The sequence below is a fragment of the Cygnus olor genome, chromosome 3, assembly GCF_009769625.2.
Source record: "Cygnus olor isolate bCygOlo1 chromosome 3, bCygOlo1.pri.v2, whole genome shotgun sequence".
Taxonomy (NCBI): Eukaryota; Metazoa; Chordata; class Aves; order Anseriformes; family Anatidae; genus Cygnus; species Cygnus olor.
This window is the reverse complement of record NC_049171.1, coordinates 12076220-12098483: the sequence shown is the minus strand read 5'-3', so window position 1 is coordinate 12098483 and position 22264 is coordinate 12076220. Positions and strand designations below refer to the sequence as shown.

The window sequence follows — 22264 nt, the reverse complement described above, 5'->3', positions numbered from 1 at the left end:
CTTTTGTTGACTTCAGTGGGTGTTTGATTAGGAACGAAGCTTCTGTGAGTGTGGCATCTATTCAGGATTTGACCCCAGTTTAGTAAGCTGCTTGGTGACTGCACTCATTTCTGTAAAACGGGAAGCAAATAAAGATCAGGTGTTGGAAAATTAAGATGCTCCAAGGTATCAAGAGTGCTTAGACCCTGCCTTGCCATGTGCTTCCATTTTGGGGGAAGATTGTTGATGTGGGGGTCCTACAGAAAGCCTGTAGCTGCTCTGTCTTTCCAGAGAACACATAATATGAAGAAATAAAGGTTCTAGGCAGGGTTCCAAATCAGGGATGTTGCCAGAGTTCAGTCTGCATTTTAATCTGCTAGCACACAAAATTTCCAGACAGACTGGTTCGGCAATTCAGATGGTCCCACCCTGACTCCTGGACAAAGCAAGTGAGATGCATGACATATACACGTGTAAGAGGGAGAAATCATTGTGCTGCATAGCTACTGCCAGATATAAAATACCATTATGGAACAGAGAAATGCTTTGAATTCTGTCATGCATGCTTTTGGAAGGAGAGTGATGTTATTAGCAGTGAGATTCTCTCCTGAAATGGAAATACATAATTCAGTTTGTGGTTGAGTTAGTTCTATTAAAACTTTGTCTTTATTTCTGCTGTCAAAATACATTTAGAACAAAACCTTCAAGTAGAAGGCAGGAAAGATTAAATTGCTCTTATCTTTTCAAGTTAAACTGAAAAGAGATGTTAGAGGAAGGGTAATCTGGAGGTAGATGGAACAGTCTGTGCCAGAGCCTCTTTGTATCTGCTGCCCAGGCAGAGGGAGGACAAGCCTACAGCATCTCCGTGCAGGCTGAGAAATGTGGGGGAATCTTCCATTCAATGTCATAAATGTTTCCAGTGCAAGTGGTCACTCTTCTCAGGACCCCAGAGCTCCGCCAGCTCCCTGAAGCTCATTTGGATCCTGCCTGGGTTTTAGCAGACTGCAGATATTAAGCTGTGATAGACACAGGGACAGCAGGAAACCAGCCCCTCACTACAGAGGCCCCTAGTAGGTCCTTTATGCTTTGTATTCCCCCTTGGTTTTGGTCAATCTTTTAAGCCGAAAGCCTGACTGCAGTGTAAGGCTATGAGTGATGTGGTATTCAAAAGTGGATGACTAACTTTAAGGAAACGGCTGGGACTTGTTCGGAAACATAACACAGACAGAAAAGCCTCATCTTACCTCATTGGTTGGCCTTGGCTCTGTTTCTAGTGCCTGAAAACAAAAACCAACCTTTCCATGGAGAATTTGGAAGAAGATCTGACTTGTGATCCAAGGTATTTAGAAACCAAGATACCACCTGCTTTACATGGAAACTGTAATTCCTGGTCTTTTCAGAGCAGCCAGAAATGTGCTTGCCCTCTCAGTGCTGCACTGTTTGCTGGCTTGAGAGCTGTGGATGATTCAGCCATGCTAATTCTTGCCAATACCAAAAATTCAAAAAAATGCTGGTTCTCATCATTGTGTCTGGACTTGGGAGTCTTCCTGGGGAGAGTTACATGATCCCACTCCTTTCAGTATAAATAACAGTTAAATAGCCACGTCCCAATGCCTGCGTGTTATATAATTTGTGCCAGAGCAATGAGCTTTGCACCTTTTGGTGTCAGCACTGGGCATGTTGTACATGTGCAGATTGATTCTGCAGTGCATGGGCTTTGGCTTTGTTGCGCCCAGTACATCCCAGACTTGCTGTGCTTCAGCGGGGACTCAGTCTGCAAGTGTGGGGTGGCCCTTTCCCTGGAATTTGAGTTTTCCTGAAGGCTGCTTAGAGCAATTATTCTATGTTGATCTCCACCCAAAAGTCACAAGCATGTGGACCCAAAAACTAATCAGGTGATGGGTATAAAAGTGGAAGAATTGGTAGGTGGCTTGTATGTGTATGATCTTGCAAGCTTTTTTATTGTCTTGCTTTGCTGGTACTCTGGTGTCCACCTGTGTGGGTCGATTGTGGGATTAGACTGATGCTAGAAAAGAAGTTTGGGATCACTCAGATCTCTGTAGGTGTGAAAACAGCTCTTTTTAAAATTGAAAACCTGTTATTAACCACACATCTTGTGAATCCATATAGCTACCTAAATCTACAGATTATTACATCTCCTGAAGCGATGGGAGCTTTGATATCTGTCAAAGGAAAAGCACAAAATAGTTTGCTGTGACTAGAAAATGTACATTGCCCTCTTGTGAAAACATAGTCAGTTCCACTGCAGCAGTAGAAATAACCAAAGATACATTTCAGTTCAAAAGTCAAGGTGTTATGCCACTCTTTATAAATACAGCACAGGTCAGTTGTTGCTTCAGACTGACATCTCAGAGAGAGTGTGCTCGTAGGACAACAGCAACGAATCTTTCCTATTTATGTGCTCAGGGTAAGAAAAAAAAACACAGCTTCTTTTCCTTGGCTCTCCAGTCATTCTGGATTTCAGGTTCTTTATCAGCATGCTAAATGATACATGTCACTGTACTGCTGTGACAGCTTAAGTTATATTTCAGTGTCATGACACGTCTCAAACACATGGTATTGTGACCTCAAATTTGCATTGCGTTCAAGCTTCAGTGCCACACCATTGCTGTCTCTCACTGTCATTTCACATCAGAGGTTAGAATGTTTTTTTACAGATTGCAGATATTTATGAGCTTTACTGGAAATTCAACAGGGCTGTCTAGTTCATTAGTAAATCTAGAAAGGTTATAGGTATGTCATCAGTTAAAGACTGCAGCAGGAAATAACACTTCATATTTCATCTGAGAATTAAAATCTTGCTCTTTACTGATCTATTCTTGTATTCAGGATAGTGTCATGCAATCCTTCATAACACAAGAAGTCACAAAGTGCTCACACGAAATGGGATTGATGTCATGGCTGCTGTTACATACCTGTCCTGGGATGCATCACCCCAGCAAGATGCATCATTTCTTTCCATGGATAAAGAAGAGTGAAGCAATGAACTCTAAGCTGGTGTTTGTCAGGCTGCCTGTTAAACTACACATTCCAGACTATTTAAATACATTCACTAACAAAAACATTTTTTTTTCAGCAAACACTGCTGCCAGGATAGAGGTAGTGTATTCACAGGAACTGCCATTCCAATTAGATATGAGGACTGTCCACAGCTGAGTGGCAGTCAGAAATCTAGTGAATAAGAGAAGCCAGATAACCATTTTTCAGGATGGGGGTGAGGGTGGAAGAAGTATTGATGCATAGTTCCCTCGACAGCAGGTGGAAATGGTTAGGTTGGAGACCTTCTTTTTCTACCAGCAGGGCTTTATTTAGGTTGAATTTAGATGGTTTTCTTCATGAATAACCTGGACAGCTGTGAAAATCTACCTTTTTCTGTGCTTCCTTTGAGTGTGCTATCACTGTTTCCAAAATAAAGAGGGCCAAAAGCTTGGCACGGGGAATCTCCAACTGGTAGATCTCTGTAAAAATACTATTGAGCGCTGTTAGCTTCCTAAGAATTGGTGGTCTGCTTAACCTCTAGCAAGAGAAACCGAGCTATTTCAGAGATAAAGATTTTCTGATACTTTGTGTAAGAAAGGAAGGACAGAGTTATCACAGAAAGCAGTTTCTGGTTGACCTGTAGAGATTTTGGCACTTTCAAAATTCTCTCCCCATCATATTCGGACAACCCAAAATACTGCTACTAACTGCTAGTGATATTTGGTTGTGTGAATGCTTAAAATACTCAGTTTGAGAGCTTTAGTGCTGTGGTTTAGAATTTCACCTTCTTTCTCATGAGCTGTCTCTGCCCAGGGCCATGTCAGATGCTGCTGCCAAATCTGCCCAGGCAGCGAGACCATGTCCTAGTCTTGCTATAGGATAGAGTGGACTTGTATATCCTGTGGGCTTCATCCCAGGTGTGGGTTGAAATGCCAGTGTTGTATTTTCTAGATGGACCCTAGGCCCCACCCTGCAAGACAGGCTTCTCCATATTTTGACAGCAGTAAAAAGCACTAGAGCCCATTAGCTATGATAGGCTTTTTTTTTATTATTTTCTTTAGGCATGTCCTACCTAAGGCATATTTCAAATTTCTTCCCTCCTATTGTTTAACAGGGATTATATATATATACATTTGTCCTATGTTTCTTGTTCAGTAAGAACTCATTACATCCTCAGAGACTGAATTATGTGGCTGCTTTGTTGAAGGTCTTTGCCTGGCTAGTATTATCACCCTTAGGTATTTAGCTGTCACTGAGGAAAGACGCAAAGAATTTTGAGACTCCTTTACAAGGAAATCTGGTTGCAACGTTAGTTATGGAGATGCTACCACTTCTCCATAAAAATCTCATGCTATGAGGAGGGGGTTATGCCCTATTTTTATGAGAGCATGTACAGATGAAATGCCAACTCTGTCATATATTTTAAATAAGATGCCATGCAGAGTTACATTCTAGAGACAGCTGTCTTAACAGAGTGGTTTTTCACTGAATGCCTCTGGCAGATGATTTATAGTGTTTAGAGGCTTGAAAATCCTTTGGCCATCAAAAAGACCCTTCAAGCCAGGAGCGTGTTGAGAAAGGAATGCAATAGGAGGACAAGTCCAGAAAAGCACCCATGCTGGATAAGGTATCTACCTGTTAATTCTGTGGTAATAGCAGCCAGTCAAGGTGATGCTTTTTTGTTTAATTCTCATCTTCATGTAACTTTGGTTTTGATTTTTTTTTTGTTTGAGAATTTAACACTTTACCAGAATTAGCTCATTATTTTTCAACTTAATTTGATACATAAAGTCGGTCTATCAAATACGTGTGAAATATATTGCATTAGTGTTTCTCCAGAAATTAATCCCTAGAGACCATTATATGCAGTCAACTCATAGAGGAGGTATGAAAGAACTTGGAAATGTCAAGAACTGGGGTGTATGTCCCAGCTGTAAGCTTCAAAAGGACTTTTTAGCAGTTGGCATCACCAAGAACAGTCAGTGTTCCTCGGAGTATCCCTCTTGGCAAATGTAAACCAGAATCCTTCTGGAAAGCAGCTGATAGTGTAAGAGTTTGGTTATGATTACAGAGTTTTTTGTTCTACTATTAATGTCTGTAGGGCTTTTTGTTCATCTTTATTGACTCTATGATACAAGACTATTAAAGACGATGAGATCTGCTGCACTCATAAGATAAGAGAGCTAACTTATCCAAAGGCATGTATGACTAATCCTCCTTTGAATTCTCACCACTATACTGAACTCTTTTTGCTATTATTATTGTTATTGTATTGCCTGTTTGCTAAGGATTGAGTAGCTGTTATTGTTTATTCATGAAAGCCTGCAAACTGATTTATTTAACATGTTTACCAGAATACTTGGGGGAAAAAGTCAAATCTATTACTCATATTCATTACTCAGTGTGAAAAAGCAACAGTTGTTCCCCAATGTGAGCTAGTTACCATAATTATAATTCTGGGCTGTTAGATTGCATCAGTCTACATTTTTGAGCGTATTTTTGAGGTAATGTTTATTAATGGGAAACATTGGTTCTGATACATCCCTCCAGTTATTCCTTGCTGCATCTATAAATAGACCTTGTATTTTGCTTCTTGCAAGTGTATTTAGTTGGACTTTCAGGTTTTTAGAGGATTTTTGTGTCTGAGGGAAAGAATTCAGATGGATCTGATTTTGAAACGAAATTGCAGTCACCAGTACAGTGAAGGCATAAGCTCTACACTTGTCATTCTCAGAATTTTATGTGTGATGTCAGTGGTATGGATATCTTCAGTTGGTCTGGTGCACAGAGGGTAATCTGATCCGAAGAACATGTAACTACTCGAAGCTTGTGTGATAAATAAAGCCGTAAGGACTCAACGTTAGAGAAGTGTATTGCTGATGTGCCTTTATTGTCTCCTTTTCAGCTGGCTTGTAATTATGCTATTGAAACTTCAGTCATTATGGTAATGTCAAATAGTACATGCAATGAGATATCTTAGTGGTGAAAAATGGGCATGGATAGCAGCTTTAAAGATGCATATTGATGTATCATTTTTTTAGTAGAGTTTTCTTCACCTTTTTAGATAAAGATCATTTTTAATTTAAAGGTCACATTCTCTGCAGTTTTTAGAATTTATTTTATGCTGTCCTTTTGTATGGCTGTTCTTGGCAGGTCTTACTGCATTCTGGTGTTAAGCCATTTATAGACTGAGTATACGAATAATTGTAAGATCTTAAAGGAAACAAGTGTTGGGTAAAATCTTAGCTTACTGATTTATCGATAACAGAAGAGGCTGCTTTACCCATTATAGCTTTTTGCTTCAGAGCAGCACATGTGATGGCTTTCTGATTGCAAAAAGGAACTTCAGCTCCTTTTCAAAGGTTCTATGTACTGACAGATTAAAGTTACTCAAGAGTTTCACTTCATTACTCCAGCAGGCCGATGCAGGAGAGATGCCTGCTTCTTACTTCCAGTGCTTTAAATCAACAAACAGAATGCACCAGTTTGTACTAAAAGGTTTATGTTTTTCTCTAAAGTGGGCCATTGCCAGCATGTCTGACACCTGGAAGGATGGATAAAACCACAGAGGTCCACTGCAACATGATAATACAAAGTTACAGCACTAAGGAAACAATCTGTTGGGTAATTTCCCCCCTCCAAACATCTGGTTCATTTAAATTAATCTCAGAAGCCTGCATCCCCAGGAGTTTATTGGAGTAGGAGGGAGGGATGGAACTGGGGGGAAGCTCTACTCTGCTAGATGATACTATCTGCTTTAGCTGGCCAATAGCATAAAAAGGAGAAACCTTTGGGAAACATCTATTACTGAATATCACTACTATCAATACCCATGTTTTGTCTGCATTGGCTTGTGAGCACAGTCAGTAATAGCACAGCAATAGCATGTCCAGGGAGATGGCATCTCTGCATAAAGACAGGGATCCATATGGCTCACAGGGAGGTGGTTCTGCATCTCTTTCTACAGATGATAAAAGAACATAAATGATGGAAAAAAATAATTCATATACAATGAGGATTTTCCCTTCTTCCTGAACCCCATTAGGTTCACATGGGTCCACTTCCCAAGCTTGTTCAGGATCCTCTGGATGGCATCCTTTCCTTCTGTTGGATCAGCTGCACCACTCAGCTTGGTGTCATTTGCAAACTTGCTGAGGGTGCACTCAATCCCATCGTCCGTATCATTGATGAAGATATTAAAAAGCACCAGTCCCAGGACAGACCCATGAGGGACACCACTCATCACCACCCTCCACCTGGACATAGAGCCATTGACCACCACTCTCTAGGTGCAACCTTCAAGCCAATTCCTCACCCACTGAATGGCCCACCAATCAAGTCCATATCTCTCCAATTTGAAGACCAGGATGTCATGTAGGACCATGTCAAAGGCCTTACCATGTCAAAGGTCCAGGTAGATGACATTGATTGGTCTTCCCTTGTCAACGGATGCAGTCACTCCATCACAGAAGGCCACCAGATTGGTCAGGCACGATTTGCCCTTGGTGAAGCCATGATGGCTGTCTCAGATCACCTCCTTGGCATCCCTGTGCTCTCCCCATGCCACATGTCTCCGCTTCCACTGCCTGTGCATTTCCTTCTTACACCTCAGTCTGACCAGCAGGTCCTTGCTCAGCCATGCCGGTTTCCCACCTTGCCTGCTTGATTTCTTACACATGGGGATGGAGAGCTCTTGTGCTCTAAGAAATGTGTCCTTAAAGAGCCGCCAGCTCTGATCAGTTCTTCTGTTCCTGAGGACAGTGTCCCAGAGGATCTCATTCACCAGTTCTGTAAGCAGCTGGAAGTTCACTCTTCGAAAGTTCAGGGTCCTGACCCTGCTCTCCGCCAGCCCCATATTCCTCGAGATCACAAACTGAAACAGGGAATGGTTGCTGCAGCCCAGACTGTTTAGTGAGTTCATCCGCACTGGTGAGCACCAGGTCCAGTAACGCTTCTCCTCTGGTTGGTCTGTCTAATACCTGGACCAGGAAGTTATCCCCCATGCACTCCAGGAGTCTCCTGGGTTGCTCACAGCCTGCTGTGTGGCTTTCCCAACAGACATTCAGGTGGATTAAGTCCCTCATCAGGATGAGAGCGTGCGAGCATGGTGCTTCTTGTAGCTGAAGCAGCAAGGCCTCCTCAGTAGGCTCCCCTTGATCAGGTGGCCTGTGGTAGGCCCCAACCACAAGCTGTCCTTTATTGGTCCAGTCCTTAACTTTTATCCACAAGCTCTCAACCTGTTTGTGACTGTTTCTCAGAGGCAGCTCTTTGCAATCAATCCCTTCCCTAACATAGAGGGCAGTACCCCCACCCTCCTTCCCTGCCTTTCTCTTCGGAAAAACTTGTAGCCCTCTATTCCAGTGTTTCATATACATATGCATGGTCCCTAGTACCGGAATGTATTTCATAGTTTTCACACTCTACTGGGATTGCCAGTCTTGGCGTTGACCTTTTAAAATGTTTGTGCTTTAAGAGAAAGCCTAGATATGGAAGAAAATACGTTGTCTTGCAAAGCTGGAATCCTAAAACCACATTGTGTTGAAAGAGTCCTTTTTTATTATTATTGTCTATGACAACAGAATTGGAAGGTTTGCAGATGGATGAATCTCTTAAGTAGGTCTGTACAATTTTTTCAGAAAGAGCTGACCTATCAGCTCACAGCTTTGTTGCACAAGAAAAGCTTTGGAATAGGCCTTGAAGCAGTTAGAAATGTGGGCCTATTTCCAACTTCAGATGATTAGAAACTTCATTTTAGGACAATTCCTCTGTGACTTGTTGGGTTGCTTTCAAACTCAGTACTGAAAACGAAAGTCAGTAAGATGTACCTAGGGACAGCAAGGAAAAAAAAAAAAAAGACGATACCAAGTCACTGCCCATCTACCCCTTATCTATTACATGAACTATTGCCACCATCCTTCCTGCATCTCATGTCAAACACTGGGGTTCTTTCCATTTCCTCAGCTTTTCTCCCTTTTGTACTGCATTGAAACCTTATTCTGTAATACATGATTTTAACAGCTCTGATCAGGTATCTGTTTATGTGCCAAAAGCTTAGGGACACATATATGGTCTCCAAGCAAAGAGCTGTCAGGATTCACCTGTGTTGGTTTCCAAGCACTTGATCATAAATTAATGCCCTTAGGCATTGGTAAAGGTTTGCACTTTGGGGTACAAAACAAAAAATAACCACTCCCAATCCATTCCCCATGACTGGTTGGGAACAGAGGGATGAAGATGGGGGTTATTTGCATACAACTCCACAATGACTGATTTAGAGACGATGGCTCTAATCCAGACATTTAGCCTGTTACATATGTTCCTATTGGGATTGAGCTGCCCACTAGGCATGTCTGGAGGTGCAGGCTGGGGTTCCCTCTTCTGGCCTATGCTGGTAGCAAGCAGCAGGTCACACTGATTTTGTGGGCAGTCAGACCTTCCCATTTTCTGTCTTTGAATACTTGATACTATTCTTAGCAGGGGAAGTTCTTGCAAAGTGCTTGTGGCATCATACAGCTTTCATCTTTCTCCACTCCTTTGGTCTTTCTGGACTGTGAGGGTGGTGAGGCACTGGCACAGGTTGCCCAGAGAAGCTGTGGATGACCCATCCCTGGAGGTGTTCAAGGCCAGGTTGGATGGGGTTTGAGCAACCTGGTCTGGTGGGAGGTGTCCCTGCCCATGGCAGGGGGGTTGGAACTGAATGATCTTCAAGGTCCCTTCCAACACAAATCATTCAATGATTCTGTGATTTCAGGTTTTAGTTGTCTTCCTTGGATTAAAAGGTTTATGGACTGCCCTACTGTCAAAGGTTGGATGAGCTGGAAAAGATATCTGAGTCCACCAGTTCCCAGCTCACTGGAGTGATCTGTACATGTGAGGGAATTGGTAGGTCTCCCCAGAAGCTAAGGCTTTTTGTTGATAACTCCTGAAATGGCAGGTTTTGCACTTAGTATTAAGAAACGGAATTCTGTAGTTTAGCACTCATTGAGTTCTTGAGGTTCAAATCCTCAGATCTCTGATACTCCCAGCTACAGCCATTTTCCTTCTCTTTCTGCAGTTCCCTTTCTGCAGTACTGAGTTGTAACAACTCCATCGTGTTTAAGAATTTTAGGAGGGCATGTTACATAAAGTGTATGAGACATTTCAGGCACGAGGATCTTTTCTGTGGTTCCATCTGCATCCGTTCATAAGATGGATATCTCAGACTTCAGTGACTCGTGTTTCAAATCCCTTTTTGGCTGGAAATAGCACTTACCGATGCTTCTATAGCTCTATTCTTCTCGGAAATTTGCACTAAGGGCTTCACAACACAGCAGGCACAGCATTCAAGTTAATACTCTGAACCTTTGGAGCCAAAACTCACTGGGAAATTAAACCCTTTTTTCAGAATTCAAAAGAAGTTGGATGATCTTTAAGGGGAAAAGAAAAAAAAAAAAAAAAAAAGGAAAAAAGAAAAAAAGAAGTGTCCCAGATCAGTGTATTCTCCATCTGGTATGTTCCCAGATTCCTAAAGAGATAGCTTAGTGTCAAGAAAAAGGATGTTGTAATTAGTCTGGGGCATAGCTACAGCACAGCAGGGTCCTGACATTGTCATAGCCCTGTGCTATCACTGACCTTGGGGTAGTGGAAGACTGTGCCAAACTTAAAATAAATAAAGTGTTCCAATGCTGTTTTTCAGTTAAGGGAGATCAAAGAGAAATAACATTTAATCAGCCCTGGTCCTTGAGTTATGCATTAGCAATACTAATTGTTTTGACGACAATTCTCTCTGAAGATTTTTTTTTTTGTTGGCACTGACTAATAACTGATCTGCTAGCGTATTGACCTATAGCACTACCACAGCTCAATTAAGTTTCTCATTGTCTAAATCTAATCAGAGAAAAGCTGAGATTGAAAATCAATTCATTTCCTGCTAGTTAATGACTAATTCCCCACAAATGTGAATATAGAGATTAACTTTTCAAGTTGAAAGTTTTTTAGAGGAAGACCCTGCCAGATGGGTGTTTCAGAAGAGGAAGTGCTGTCTCTTTTTTCCCATCCATCTTCCTCCAACCCCTTGGCATATGCTGGCTGTAGCTTGTGCTGTTTTACTGTGGGACTCGCTTTGTCATAGGCTTTGGTTTGTGCTTGTTCGCTGGTCTCTTAGCCTGACCTGTATCTCACATAATTGCAAGGAACCAGTATTGATGAGCCAAGGTCTGTGCCTGAATTCTCAAGTATTTCTTTTCTGCATGCTCCAAATGGACATTTCCTCAGTGGCTACAAACATGTTCAAGGCAGGGTGACTTAGGCCTCAATACTAATGTAAGAGCTAGTCACTGTCACTGGAGGCCTGAGAAAGATACAGACTCTTCTCTGATCCTAACTGAACCTGTATAAGTCTTGAATTTCCCCACTGAAGGGGAGAAATTTCATGGCTCTTCCAAATATTTCTTCTTTACGTGAAGAACTAACAGCTACTTATAAGCCTCCAAGTGTGTCTATGCATGCACACATGTTCACAGCATTAAAGCTACTGAGCAAGAGACACAATCAGTAAACATCCATGAGATCTGGCAGCTCTCCCCCGTTCTTGCTGGCTCTATGACTCCCACTGCAGCTGTATCCGAAATAATCACAATCTTTTGTTGTGTTGATCGCCGTACGCCTCTGAGGTAGGGATGCATCACGAACTTACACGTGGAGAACTGAGACCTGAATCTAAAAAGGATTCTGGTATTTGGTAGTCCTCAAGATTATCCTTCATAGAGGCTCAGCCCTGCAGCTCAGCTACTGATTATTTATTTATTTATTTATTTATGCCTGTCCTAAATCCTTATCTCAAGTCTTTTTAACAGTATTTCATTCTTCTCACGTCCTTTGATGAGACACATTTCTCACATTCCTATATCCTTCCTGCTTTAGAACTGATGTTTTATCCCTGATGCCTTTTTTTTTTTTTTTCAATTGATGCAGAAAATACCTTGCTGGTTTCTGCTTTGCAGCAGTAGCAAGGAATTTTGTCAGTGTTGAAAGGCTCAGGTCCATACCTTTCAGCTGAAGCCCAGCTGCATGTGTATCAATCCACTGCAATCCTATGGGGGTAATCTCTGCCCTGATACTCAGCAGAACATAATCAGACTCATATTTTTGGACAGCTTGAGAGCTAAACTTGATTATAGGCCTCAGAAGGAATCTGGCTGATAAAACCCATGCGGACCTGTAGTACCAGGTTGTGGTATTACATGCACAGATCCTGTGTTTTCCCATTGTGACAGCCCTGCACCTTTTGTATACATAAAGCACAATAAAAAGGATAGAGCTGAGACAGAAAATGCCTTTCTCCCAGTTACCTAGCAGGGATACACATGCCTTTGGTGAGAAGTGTTTGGGTATGTGTACAACAAGCCAGGAGGAGTTAATAACCCTTGAAACACTGAATGGGAGAAGAGGGTAGAAAGAGGAAATCAGGTCATATTATGCTCTCAGTAAAGGCAGCAGCAGGAGGAACACAAACATGAATCTGACTTCTGAAGTGGTGCAGCTACATTAACACACGAGAAAAATACATCGATGCAGTTGCTTCATTGCCTATTCCATCAACAGAAGCTGCAGTCTTAACATATGGACAAGGTAAATGTCATCATCTTGCAGTTTCTTGGGTTATATTAGCGTCTGAGAGTAATACATGGAACTTGGATTTCAAAAGGTACAAACTCTGATGCAGTAGCACCATTTTTATCCATTTATTTGCATTTTGGAAGGCAGAGGGAACACAATTCATGAATCATGAACAGAGTTTATTAGAGGGCTATGCTTGCTTCTTCCAGCTTCATCTGCAAAGTAAAAATAGCTAGGAAAAGATAATTGAAATGTTCTCCACAAAACCCTGCTGCTATTCCCCGCAGTTTTCACATGCATCATTAACCCAAAGAGCCCAATCAACCAGCCAATTTTCCCCTGGCTTTACCTGTGATGGAGCAGAGACCTAGGATCCCCCATGAGATCCACTACTGCAGCACTTGCTTCAGCTCATGTGGAGTGGCACAGCATTGCTTCTGCCCCACTGAGATCAGTGCTGTAGCTGGGGGTGGCTGTTGAGAGAGCTTTGGGAGCTCTCCTAGGATTTTTCTGCCTAACAAAGTGATGAAGCAAGGTGAGGAGGAACATTGGATAGGGAGAAAGTCAGAAGATGTACCACACATCTGAATGCCATGTCTGGAAGTGTTCCTAGTGTTCCCACATGTTGCAGCATCACATCTCTAGCACAGCATGGAGGCATCCAATTCCACCGCTTGGAATTTCAATGAAATTGAATCCTAATAGCCTTCACTTGATTTCCAATGTATATGAACAAAACAGCTCGGTCCATTTAAAGGCACGCGATGCAATGGTGTATGTGTGCCTTTCTGTGCTGATGTCTGCTGCTCTGTGGCTGAGAACTGGACAGACACGTCCACATCTCTGGGATCCAGATCACTTAATGCTGGATCAGATTGTTAGTGGAAGCATGCATAGCTTCCAAAATTACTTCTGCTTTCATGGAGCCAAATTCATGGACGCTTGTTCACTGCCTGACAAATTTGTGCAGTAAAGTTCAGCCTTGGAAAGCTCTGAGACTCAAATGCTCAGTGGTTATCTACATTCATCTAAATGCTTTTCATTTAAAGGGCAGTTGGGGATAGTATCCACAGAAGGATTTAGGTGGAATATGGTGTGAGTAACTGCCTCTGGAAACAGGATCTCCAAAGTCTACTGAAAAGACCTGTGTGAGGAAAACCCTTGGAAATCCTAAGGCAAAACATTTGGACACCTTAGAGTGGTGGAAGACCAGGCTATGTATATGGTTGCTTCATTGCCTGTGTCCCTTTTTGCGTTTTGCCTTGGATGCCTAAATGCCCTAGGGAGTTTGGACTTAAACACCGACAATTAGTTATGTTTCTGTTCATTAAATATCACTTCTAATCATAAAATGGTTTGTGTTGGAAGGGACCTTAAAGATCACCCAGTTCCAACCCCCCTGCCATGGGCAGGGACACCTCCCACCAGACCAGGTTGCTCAAAGCCCCATCCAGCCTGGCCTTGAACACATCCAGGGATGGGTCATCCACAGCTTCTCTGGGCAGCTTGTGCCAGTGCCTCACCACCCTCTATGTGAAGAATTTCCTCCTGACATCTAATCTCAATCTCCCCTCTTTTAGCTTAAAACCATTCCTCCTTGTCCTATCTTTATATGCCCAAGTAAAAAGATTTCTCCATCTTTTTCAAAAGTCCCCTTTAAGTACTGAAAGGCCACAATGATCTCCAGGTCTCCCTGGAGCCTTCTGCTCTTCAGGCTGAACATCCTCAGCCTTCATAAGAGAGGTGCTCCAGCCCTCTGATCATCCTCGTGACCCTCCTCTGGACCCGCTCTATCAGCCCCACATCCTTCTTGTGCTGGGGGCCAGAGCTGGACGCAGTGCTCCAAGTGGGGCCTCACAAGGGCAGAGCAGAGGGGTACAGTCACCTCCCTCCACCTGCTGGCCACACCTCTGCTGATGCAGCCCAGGATGCAGTTGGCCTTCTGGGCTGCAAGCACACACCGCTGGCTCATGTTGAGCCTTTCAACCACCAGAACCCCCAAGTCCTTCTCTGCCGGGCTGCTCTCAATGAGTTCTTCTCCCAGTTTGTACTCCTGTCCAGGATTGCCCTGACCCAGGTGCAGCACCTTGCACTTGGACTTGTTGAACCTCATATGGTTCACGTGGGTCCACTTCTCAAGCTTGTCCAGGTCCCTTTGGCTGGCATCCCTTCCTTCTCTTGTATCAACTGCACCACTCAGCTTGGTGTCATCTGCAAACTTGCTGAGGGTGCACTCGATCCCAGTCTGTTGTTGATAAAGATAGTAAGCAGCACCAGTCCCAGGACAGACCCCTGAGGAACACCGCTCGTCACCAGTCTCCACCTGGACATAGAGCCATTGACCACCACTCTGGGTGCGACCTTCAAGCCAATTCCTTACCCACTGAATGGTCTACCCATCAAATCCATGTCTCTCCCATTTGGAGATCAGGATGTCATGTGTCAAAAGCCTTACAGAAGTCCAAGTAGATGACGTTGGTCAGTCCTCCCTTTTCAGCTGATGCAGTCACTCCATTACAGAAGGTCACCAGATTGGCCAGGCATGATTTGCCCTTGGTGAAGCCAAGCTGGCTGTCCCAGATCACCTCCTTGTCCTTCATGTGCCTTGACATTGCCCTCAGGAGGACCTGTTCCATGATCTTTCCAGGCACGGAGTCTTTCCAGGCTCACTGGTCTGTAGTTCCCCGGGTCCTCCTTTCTACCCTTTTCCAAAATGGGAGTCATGAAAAAAAGGGAAGTAAAAAATGGATTAAAAAATGGGAGCAATGAATAGTAACATAGGAAAACCTTTGACAGAACTAGAAGTAAAGAAATGGTTTCAAATTTAGCATTATCATTCATAGGCACAGTTCAAACCCCACTGAAGTAATTAGATTATTTGCATCGGCCCATACTGCTCTAGTGTCAGGCCCACACTGTATTTAGCATCATAACATTTAAGAGGCAGATGAGCTTAAAAGAGAATTGTGAAAATTACCTAAGATAAAGTAGAGTTTAAAATATGTTTACTGGGGGAAATGCTAGAATCCAAATCTTCTTTCTCCTAAAGGAATTCCTCAACCGCTGATTTGATAAAAAAAAAAAAAAAAAGGTTTGTCTCTTTCTGATTCCTCTAATATTAGTTTGGGCAAGCTGTTCCCAGTTTGGCAACTCATAGTCCCCTGATCCCCAGTGAGCTATATCTGGTACTTTCACCTGAGCTCCAGTTCAGTTTGTCTCAGGCAAGGAAGGAAACATATGTGGGGTTTCCACATCCAGGCCGAGACCTTTCAGCAGGGGAAGGATGTTACATCATCCCACTGCTGGGATTTTGGAAAGCCTGGTGTGTAGGCAAGCCCTGAAAACACTTGCTCAGCCAAAAATATATGGAAGATAGCTAGCAAAAGGCCTAGTCTGAGGATTACAAGAAGCCTCCCCATTTAGGACTGTGAAAACTTCTCAATTAAAAATAATTTAAGCTCAGTGATCCTTCTGCTCCCCCTACATCCAATCAAGGGAGAAGTTTCTTTGATGACTTCAGGCACCTCTTCAGAGGAGCCACTCTCCAATAACCAAAGAGTGATGCATGACACATCCCCAGGCGATGCTGTAGCTCTCACACCCACAGACGTCGGCTCACAAGCAAGGTCCTGCTTGGCCTTGCCCCGTCCTGCTGCTCCCCTCCCTCCTGGTCCATGCCACCCGTGCAGGGATGCTCTTTGCCAGCACTCTCCACTACAGCATGGGCATGGTTGCAGCTCCCAACCTTTCATGTTCATTTCACTGTTGTTGCTCTGGAGAATGAGACTTAACAGAAATAATAGTGGCACATCGTGCCTTACCTACCCTTATTTTGCACATCCTCAGGAACTCTTTGCAACATGGATTTTATCTATTTTAAAGATGTATCAGTCCTGACCTGCCCTTGAGCTCTATTCCCAAGGTAGTCAAATCTCATCCAGAAGGACAAAAGTACTGGGTCATACAGGCTATGAAAGGGCATGTTCTGCCTTCTGCTGTGTCCTTTTGTGCTGTTCTGCTTATACCCCTGTTACATTAGGTTTCAGTTTTGTACAAAAAGATGCTGGCAGCCCTGCACTTCACCCCGGTGCCAGAGCAGGCACGACTTTCCCGAAGGGTCCCAGCCATCTCAGCCTGTAAATCTTCTGTTCTCATGCCTTAACACATGAAGTGTAAGAGTACAGTAGGTTATATTAGATTACTTTTTTTTTTTATATTACCTTTTTTTTTTTTCCCTAAAGGACAGAATTAAAAAGGAACCTGTCTTCTTATCTCACCAGCTCTTGTGTTTGTATGTCAGATTTCTGGCAGGAACCCAGAGCTTTGTCCTCCTGAAAAGCTACTGTGCAGCATCCCACATTATTAGACATCCCCCTCACTGACCAAAATACTGCCGCAGCTTTAGCTCATGATGAAAATATCCATCATGCTCATGCGCTGTGGTTTCAAACAGATTTAATGCTGTGGCTCTGCAGAGTGGGAAACTGTATCTGATCCAGCTTAAAATGATAACACTGACATACATGGCTGGGGATAAGACCTCGTCTCTGAAATTGGTCCCTCTACAGAAAATATTGTGGGTAGCAGCTGTTACAACTGTTAGGAAAATACACTTGAAAGGGCTTCTTTCTTCTGAGGATCTGTAAGATGGGGCTTGACCAGCAGCAATTGGTGTCTGAGTTCAAATTTAAGGAGATGGCCACAAAACCCATTAGTCTGAGCTTCCAAAAGAAGCCAAACTTTCCAATTTTCGAAGTGCTCATTTTCTCTCTCAAAGGTGAATCGTGTGGCTAGAAAACTTATCAAGGGGATGAAAGAAAACCTAACAGAGTAGATAAATAGGATAAACAGCTACTTCCTAAAATGTATTTGTAGCAGGAATTGTCTAAGGCTTTTCCCATGAGAGCCAGCTGCACCGCCTGCCAGTTGCAATCTCTTGCAGTAGTCTTTTACTGACCCTTGGAGGTTTAAGACTTGCTGGGTGGCAAGATTGCATTTACCCTCATCTCAGCTGGTCCCAGCTCTGTCACCTTTAAGACATTTTTCTTCTCCTCCAAAATTTAGTGGTAAAATAAGAGGGACTTGTATTTTTCTCTTCCTTTTTCCTCTCCTAATTAGTAGCTGTCTGTGGAGAACAGTTTCTTCACACACCAGCTTGTTGAGCTAACCGTTCTGGAAAAAAGCACAGGCCAGGAAAGAGATGGGACTAGACAAGCAGAAATAAAGAAATGACCAATGTTTGGTCACCTATAGAACTGAGTGCTGCAAAAAACCCAGGCAGGTAGAGCTGGCCTTGATTTTCGGATGTAAAGGGTAAAGCAGGATACCTGACTGGTGTGTAAAATGAGAGTGCACTTTTCAGTAGTACCGCTGCAGCAGAAGGGAACTGCTGCCTTTAACGTGTAAATTCATCACCTGGGCAAGGGTTTCCTGAGGAGGCTGAGGATCCTACGGACCTGCCCAGCTGCTGTAGGCCCCTGAGAATCCCTGTTGTGTTTCTGTGCTTGTTTGTGAAGCATTCAGTGAGCCTATGCCAGAGTGCCATATGAGGCGAACTAAACCACCCTCATATTCCTTCCTGCCAAAAATGGTGTTTGTCTTCCAGTGAGCCTTGTCTCCCATTTCCACTTGGCTAAGACTAATTTAACGTAGTTAACAGCCTGTTTTTAATGAAGAAAAAAAAAAAAAGACCTTTACACCTTGCTAAGGCTTCGCTGTATCTTTATAGATAAATAATATTTTGCCAGAGCTGGCTTCTTTTGCTCTGCAATTGTTTCAGTTTTCTTTTACTTCATTTCTTATTAATGAATCATTTCATAATGGGCCAATGGACAATGGAAGTCTTCAAGCAGGTTTTTAAACAAGTTTTGACATTGTTTTTGAGTGTTCTGGGCTAAAAATAATACAAACCAGCAGGTACAGACTGGAGAAGAGTGTCCTCAATCCCTAAAGGACCTTTTACTGCATTTGTTCCCCAGAGGGAACCAAACAGAGAAAATTAAAAAGGCTTCAAATCCGTTCCCCTTGCTAAGCTGTAAATGCCACCACCTTCCTCAGCTCAGAAGAGAAAAATTGTTGTCCTGTTTGCGTGAGAAAACTGGGAGGATGCTTTTCTCCCTGTTACGTGAGGTCAATGTTGTAAGACAAGCGAGAAGCACAGCTTGCTTATGCTCATCTAATGAGTGACTGAATTATGTGTTCACGTTTTCCCATGAATAATTTAGAAATGGTCTTCGGCATCTCCAGCCACTGACCCCTGCTAATCCCCCACTTCATCTTGGGGCTCTCGGGTATTTCTGAGTGGCTGCCACCTCTTAGCCATTTTCATAGGTGACCTTCTTCACTGAAATTCAATTCTTTAGTTCTTCTGGTATACTTCAGCTATGGGAGAAGGAGCCAAGAGCCAGCGGCTGGATGCTGACCCATACAGATTCAAATGAGAAAACAGGAGCTCTAACAGCAATGTTAACCTGAACAAAATACCTCTGGAAAAGGGGTTCGGCATGTCCCTCTCTCTCTGTGCCTCCAGCCTATGCTCCTGAAAAGACATGTGGGAAGTGAGATGAGCATATTTGACATCACTTCTGTGATAATACAAAATCCTTCATTCCTGTAGGGTAATTCACAACAGGGCAGCATTCTGAATGGATGGATGTGGACAGAATTTAGCCCTGCAATATCTTCTGAGAGCAAGAAGCAATGTTTGCAATGACTGTAATGCCACTGAGCCAGAGAAGAGATCACGTTGTAATCATACCTGTACAGCACTGCAAAGGTTGTCCAGAATTGTGTCTGAAAAGTTAATATCAGAGAAAATAAGTTTGGAGGTAACTTTCAGGTTACGACCCCTTGGGCACTGTGCCAGGAATACAGAAACAAGCATTATTTGCATCCAGTCCCTTCGCTGCAATTATTTAAACTCCCTTTCTTACAAGATATATTTTCTTGAGACTGGGCCACAGAAAGAAACAGAAACTACTGCTTCAAATATCTTAAATCATATTTTTTTCAGAGGAAAAATATGAGCCAAAAACCTACATCTGATGGTCATTTGAAATACTTTGCTAAGTGACTGTCAGTGTTCACTGACAGTGGATATTAAGCATGAACAGCATTGCCCTGTATTGCTTAACTGAATCTCAGTTTTCATCATATGCATTTGTATTGTGTTGTTGGCAAAAGAGAACATATGTTCCTGATTTTTCAAGCTATATGTGGATTTTTTAAATAAATACATTTTTGTAACAACAAGCCCACACATCTACTTGCTTGCAACAATCCAAGGGCTGGTTACTGCTAAGCAGAAAAAATACTGTTAAAATTCACCTTGGTTGCTGTATTTCATAGTCTGACAATAAAGGCAATAAACAATAACAGTTGTAAACATAAATGCTCTGCAGAATTAGCAGCAGGCACACAATCTGAAATAGTTTAAAATGCGGTGTAGATCAGACAAGAATGAATGCCAGCCTGGCTCTGCCACTCAAAGCACCGTCTGTCTCCCTAGCACTGCACTATCCCAAGGTGTGTTTTCAGCAGTGCTCACAGCATTAAATATGATTCAGTCATCTCAACTCGTTACTGCTCAGGAACTGCTTCCTCCAAATAACATGGGCCATGAGATGAACTGCAAAATGCCACAGGTGTAGCTTGAGCCAGAGGCAGCTCTGCTCATCTCTCTGATGGGGTTGAATTTAAATCACTGGGTTGAACTTCCAAGGCTGAAAGATGGCAATCTGCATCAACTAAACGTGTTTCCTTAGAAAATTGCTAAAAAACCATGGAATGTATGGAATGTAACTGCTGCTTTACACCACTGTTATTAGGTGCAATCTCTAATTTGTACCCGATTGCATTTTAAGGGTCTTCTAGTTAAACTAGCCTTTTTTTTCCCTTACAATATCTCTTCAGCATTAAATCTATCTGTAATACATTTTGCAGTAAACAAACAGATTTTCAAAGGAATATTTTTTTTAATAATTATTACACTTTATTGCAGAATTTTACCTTACGTGTTTTCAGTTTTACACAAAGCCCACCAGCAAATCTTCATAAATGTCTTACTTCAGTATTTTGCAGGCAGATACGTAGTGAGCTCCCTTGCATTACCCACAGTTCTAGTTATCATTTTATTTTGCAGTTCTTTCCGTATGGAGATGCTTCAAAGTTTGCCCAGCATGCCTTCCGAACCTTTGATAAAAATGGAGATGGGACCATCGACTTCAGAGAGTTCATTTGTGCACTGTCCATCACCTCAAGAGGCAGCTTTGAGCAAAAACTAAACTGGGCCTTCAACATGTACGACTTGGATGGTGATGGTAAAATTACAAGAGTGGAAATGCTGGAAATTATAGAGGTGAGACCAATATGGCACTCAAAAAGAACGTGTCTGAACATTAGTAAAGTTTAATTACTTTTTCACATACCTTTTAGACTTTAAGCACATGAGACTTTGCACTGTATCATTAAAAAAGTGCATTTTATATATATATCCTATACTGACTCATGCATATGTGGTACAAACACACTAACATTTTAATAGATATGTAATCTTTGAAAATTGCTGCAAGTACATATGTGCATATAAGCTCTTAAATATCAGGAGGTAAATTTGTTTTCTGATGAAAGGATTAAGCATAAAAACAGCAGAGCAAAGGATTTACAAAGCCCATCTCAAAACCACTTGACACCCATGAAATTACTGTTTTGTAGCTTGAGTAGCTGAAAGCTTAATGGAGATTTACTTTAAACGATTGCAGAAATTTACAGGGATAACAATGCAGTATTTTAAGTGAGCTTTCACAGCTTTAAGACGACCGTCATATATAAGGGGAAGCATAGTTTACCTCCCTAGTCATCTGCCAGCTACTAGCCACCATGGTTACTGCCTGACTTTGCTCACATGTATGCATGGAAAACTTTTGAAAGATGACGACTTCTAAAACTGTTTATTCATAGCTTATAGGGGATATCTCAAGGGAGTGACTAAAATGAAACAAATAGTTCATCCAGGGAATAGGTTACAACAGCTTTGCACTGTAAAACAGAAAACCAAAGAAATTTACTCTAATATACAAAATGCAACCATTTAAATAAATATTTAAAGAAGAAAGTAAAATCCATTCTTCCTTGTTTTAAGTGAAAGGACATCAGATTCTAAGAAAAAGAAAAATCCTCAGGGAAATTGGCAATCAGTTTATTGTTAGAATATCATTCCAGAATTTGAACATATCAGGAAAAAAAAAATCCAGTTAATCACATGTTGAATTTTCTATGTGGTTTCTTCCCAAAGGCCATCTACAAAATGGTGGGCACTGTGATAATGATGAAAATGAATGAGGATGGTCTGACGCCTGAGCAGCGGGTAGACAAGATCTTCAGTAAGATGGATAAGAACAAAGACGACCAGATCACACTGGATGAATTCAAAGAAGCTGCAAAGAGTGATCCTTCCATTGTATTACTCCTGCAGTGTGACATTCAAAAATGAGCTTGTGTACAATGCATCATAGACTGCACAGAAGTTTAATGTTCCATTCAGTTTGCAGCTATTTCCACACACACAAAAATTTGCTTGGACTACCTATAAATGGACTTGCTTCTTGTGTTTGAAACACTTGTGTGCATGAGAATGTCATTTGCTAAAGAATTTTAAAAGTATATATTATAAAAATAAACTGCCACAACG

The 22264-nt window shown here is 42.2% G+C and overlaps 1 protein-coding gene across 8 annotated transcripts in view; it reads left to right on the top strand.

The window, feature by feature from the left end:
* The window catches only part of VSNL1 (visinin like 1), an 88359-nt gene extending 66095 nt beyond the window's left edge, over positions 1 to 22264 (top strand). For all 8 annotated transcript variants that reach the window (XM_040550993.1, XM_040550994.1, XM_040550992.1 and 5 more), the window contains 2 exons: positions 20717 to 20932; positions 21869 to 22264. In XM_040550993.1, coding sequence (XP_040406927.1) covers positions 20717 to 20932; positions 21869 to 22066 — 414 coding nt within the window. In that variant the 3' untranslated portion in view covers positions 22067 to 22264. The remainder of the gene's footprint in view (positions 1 to 20716; positions 20933 to 21868) is intronic.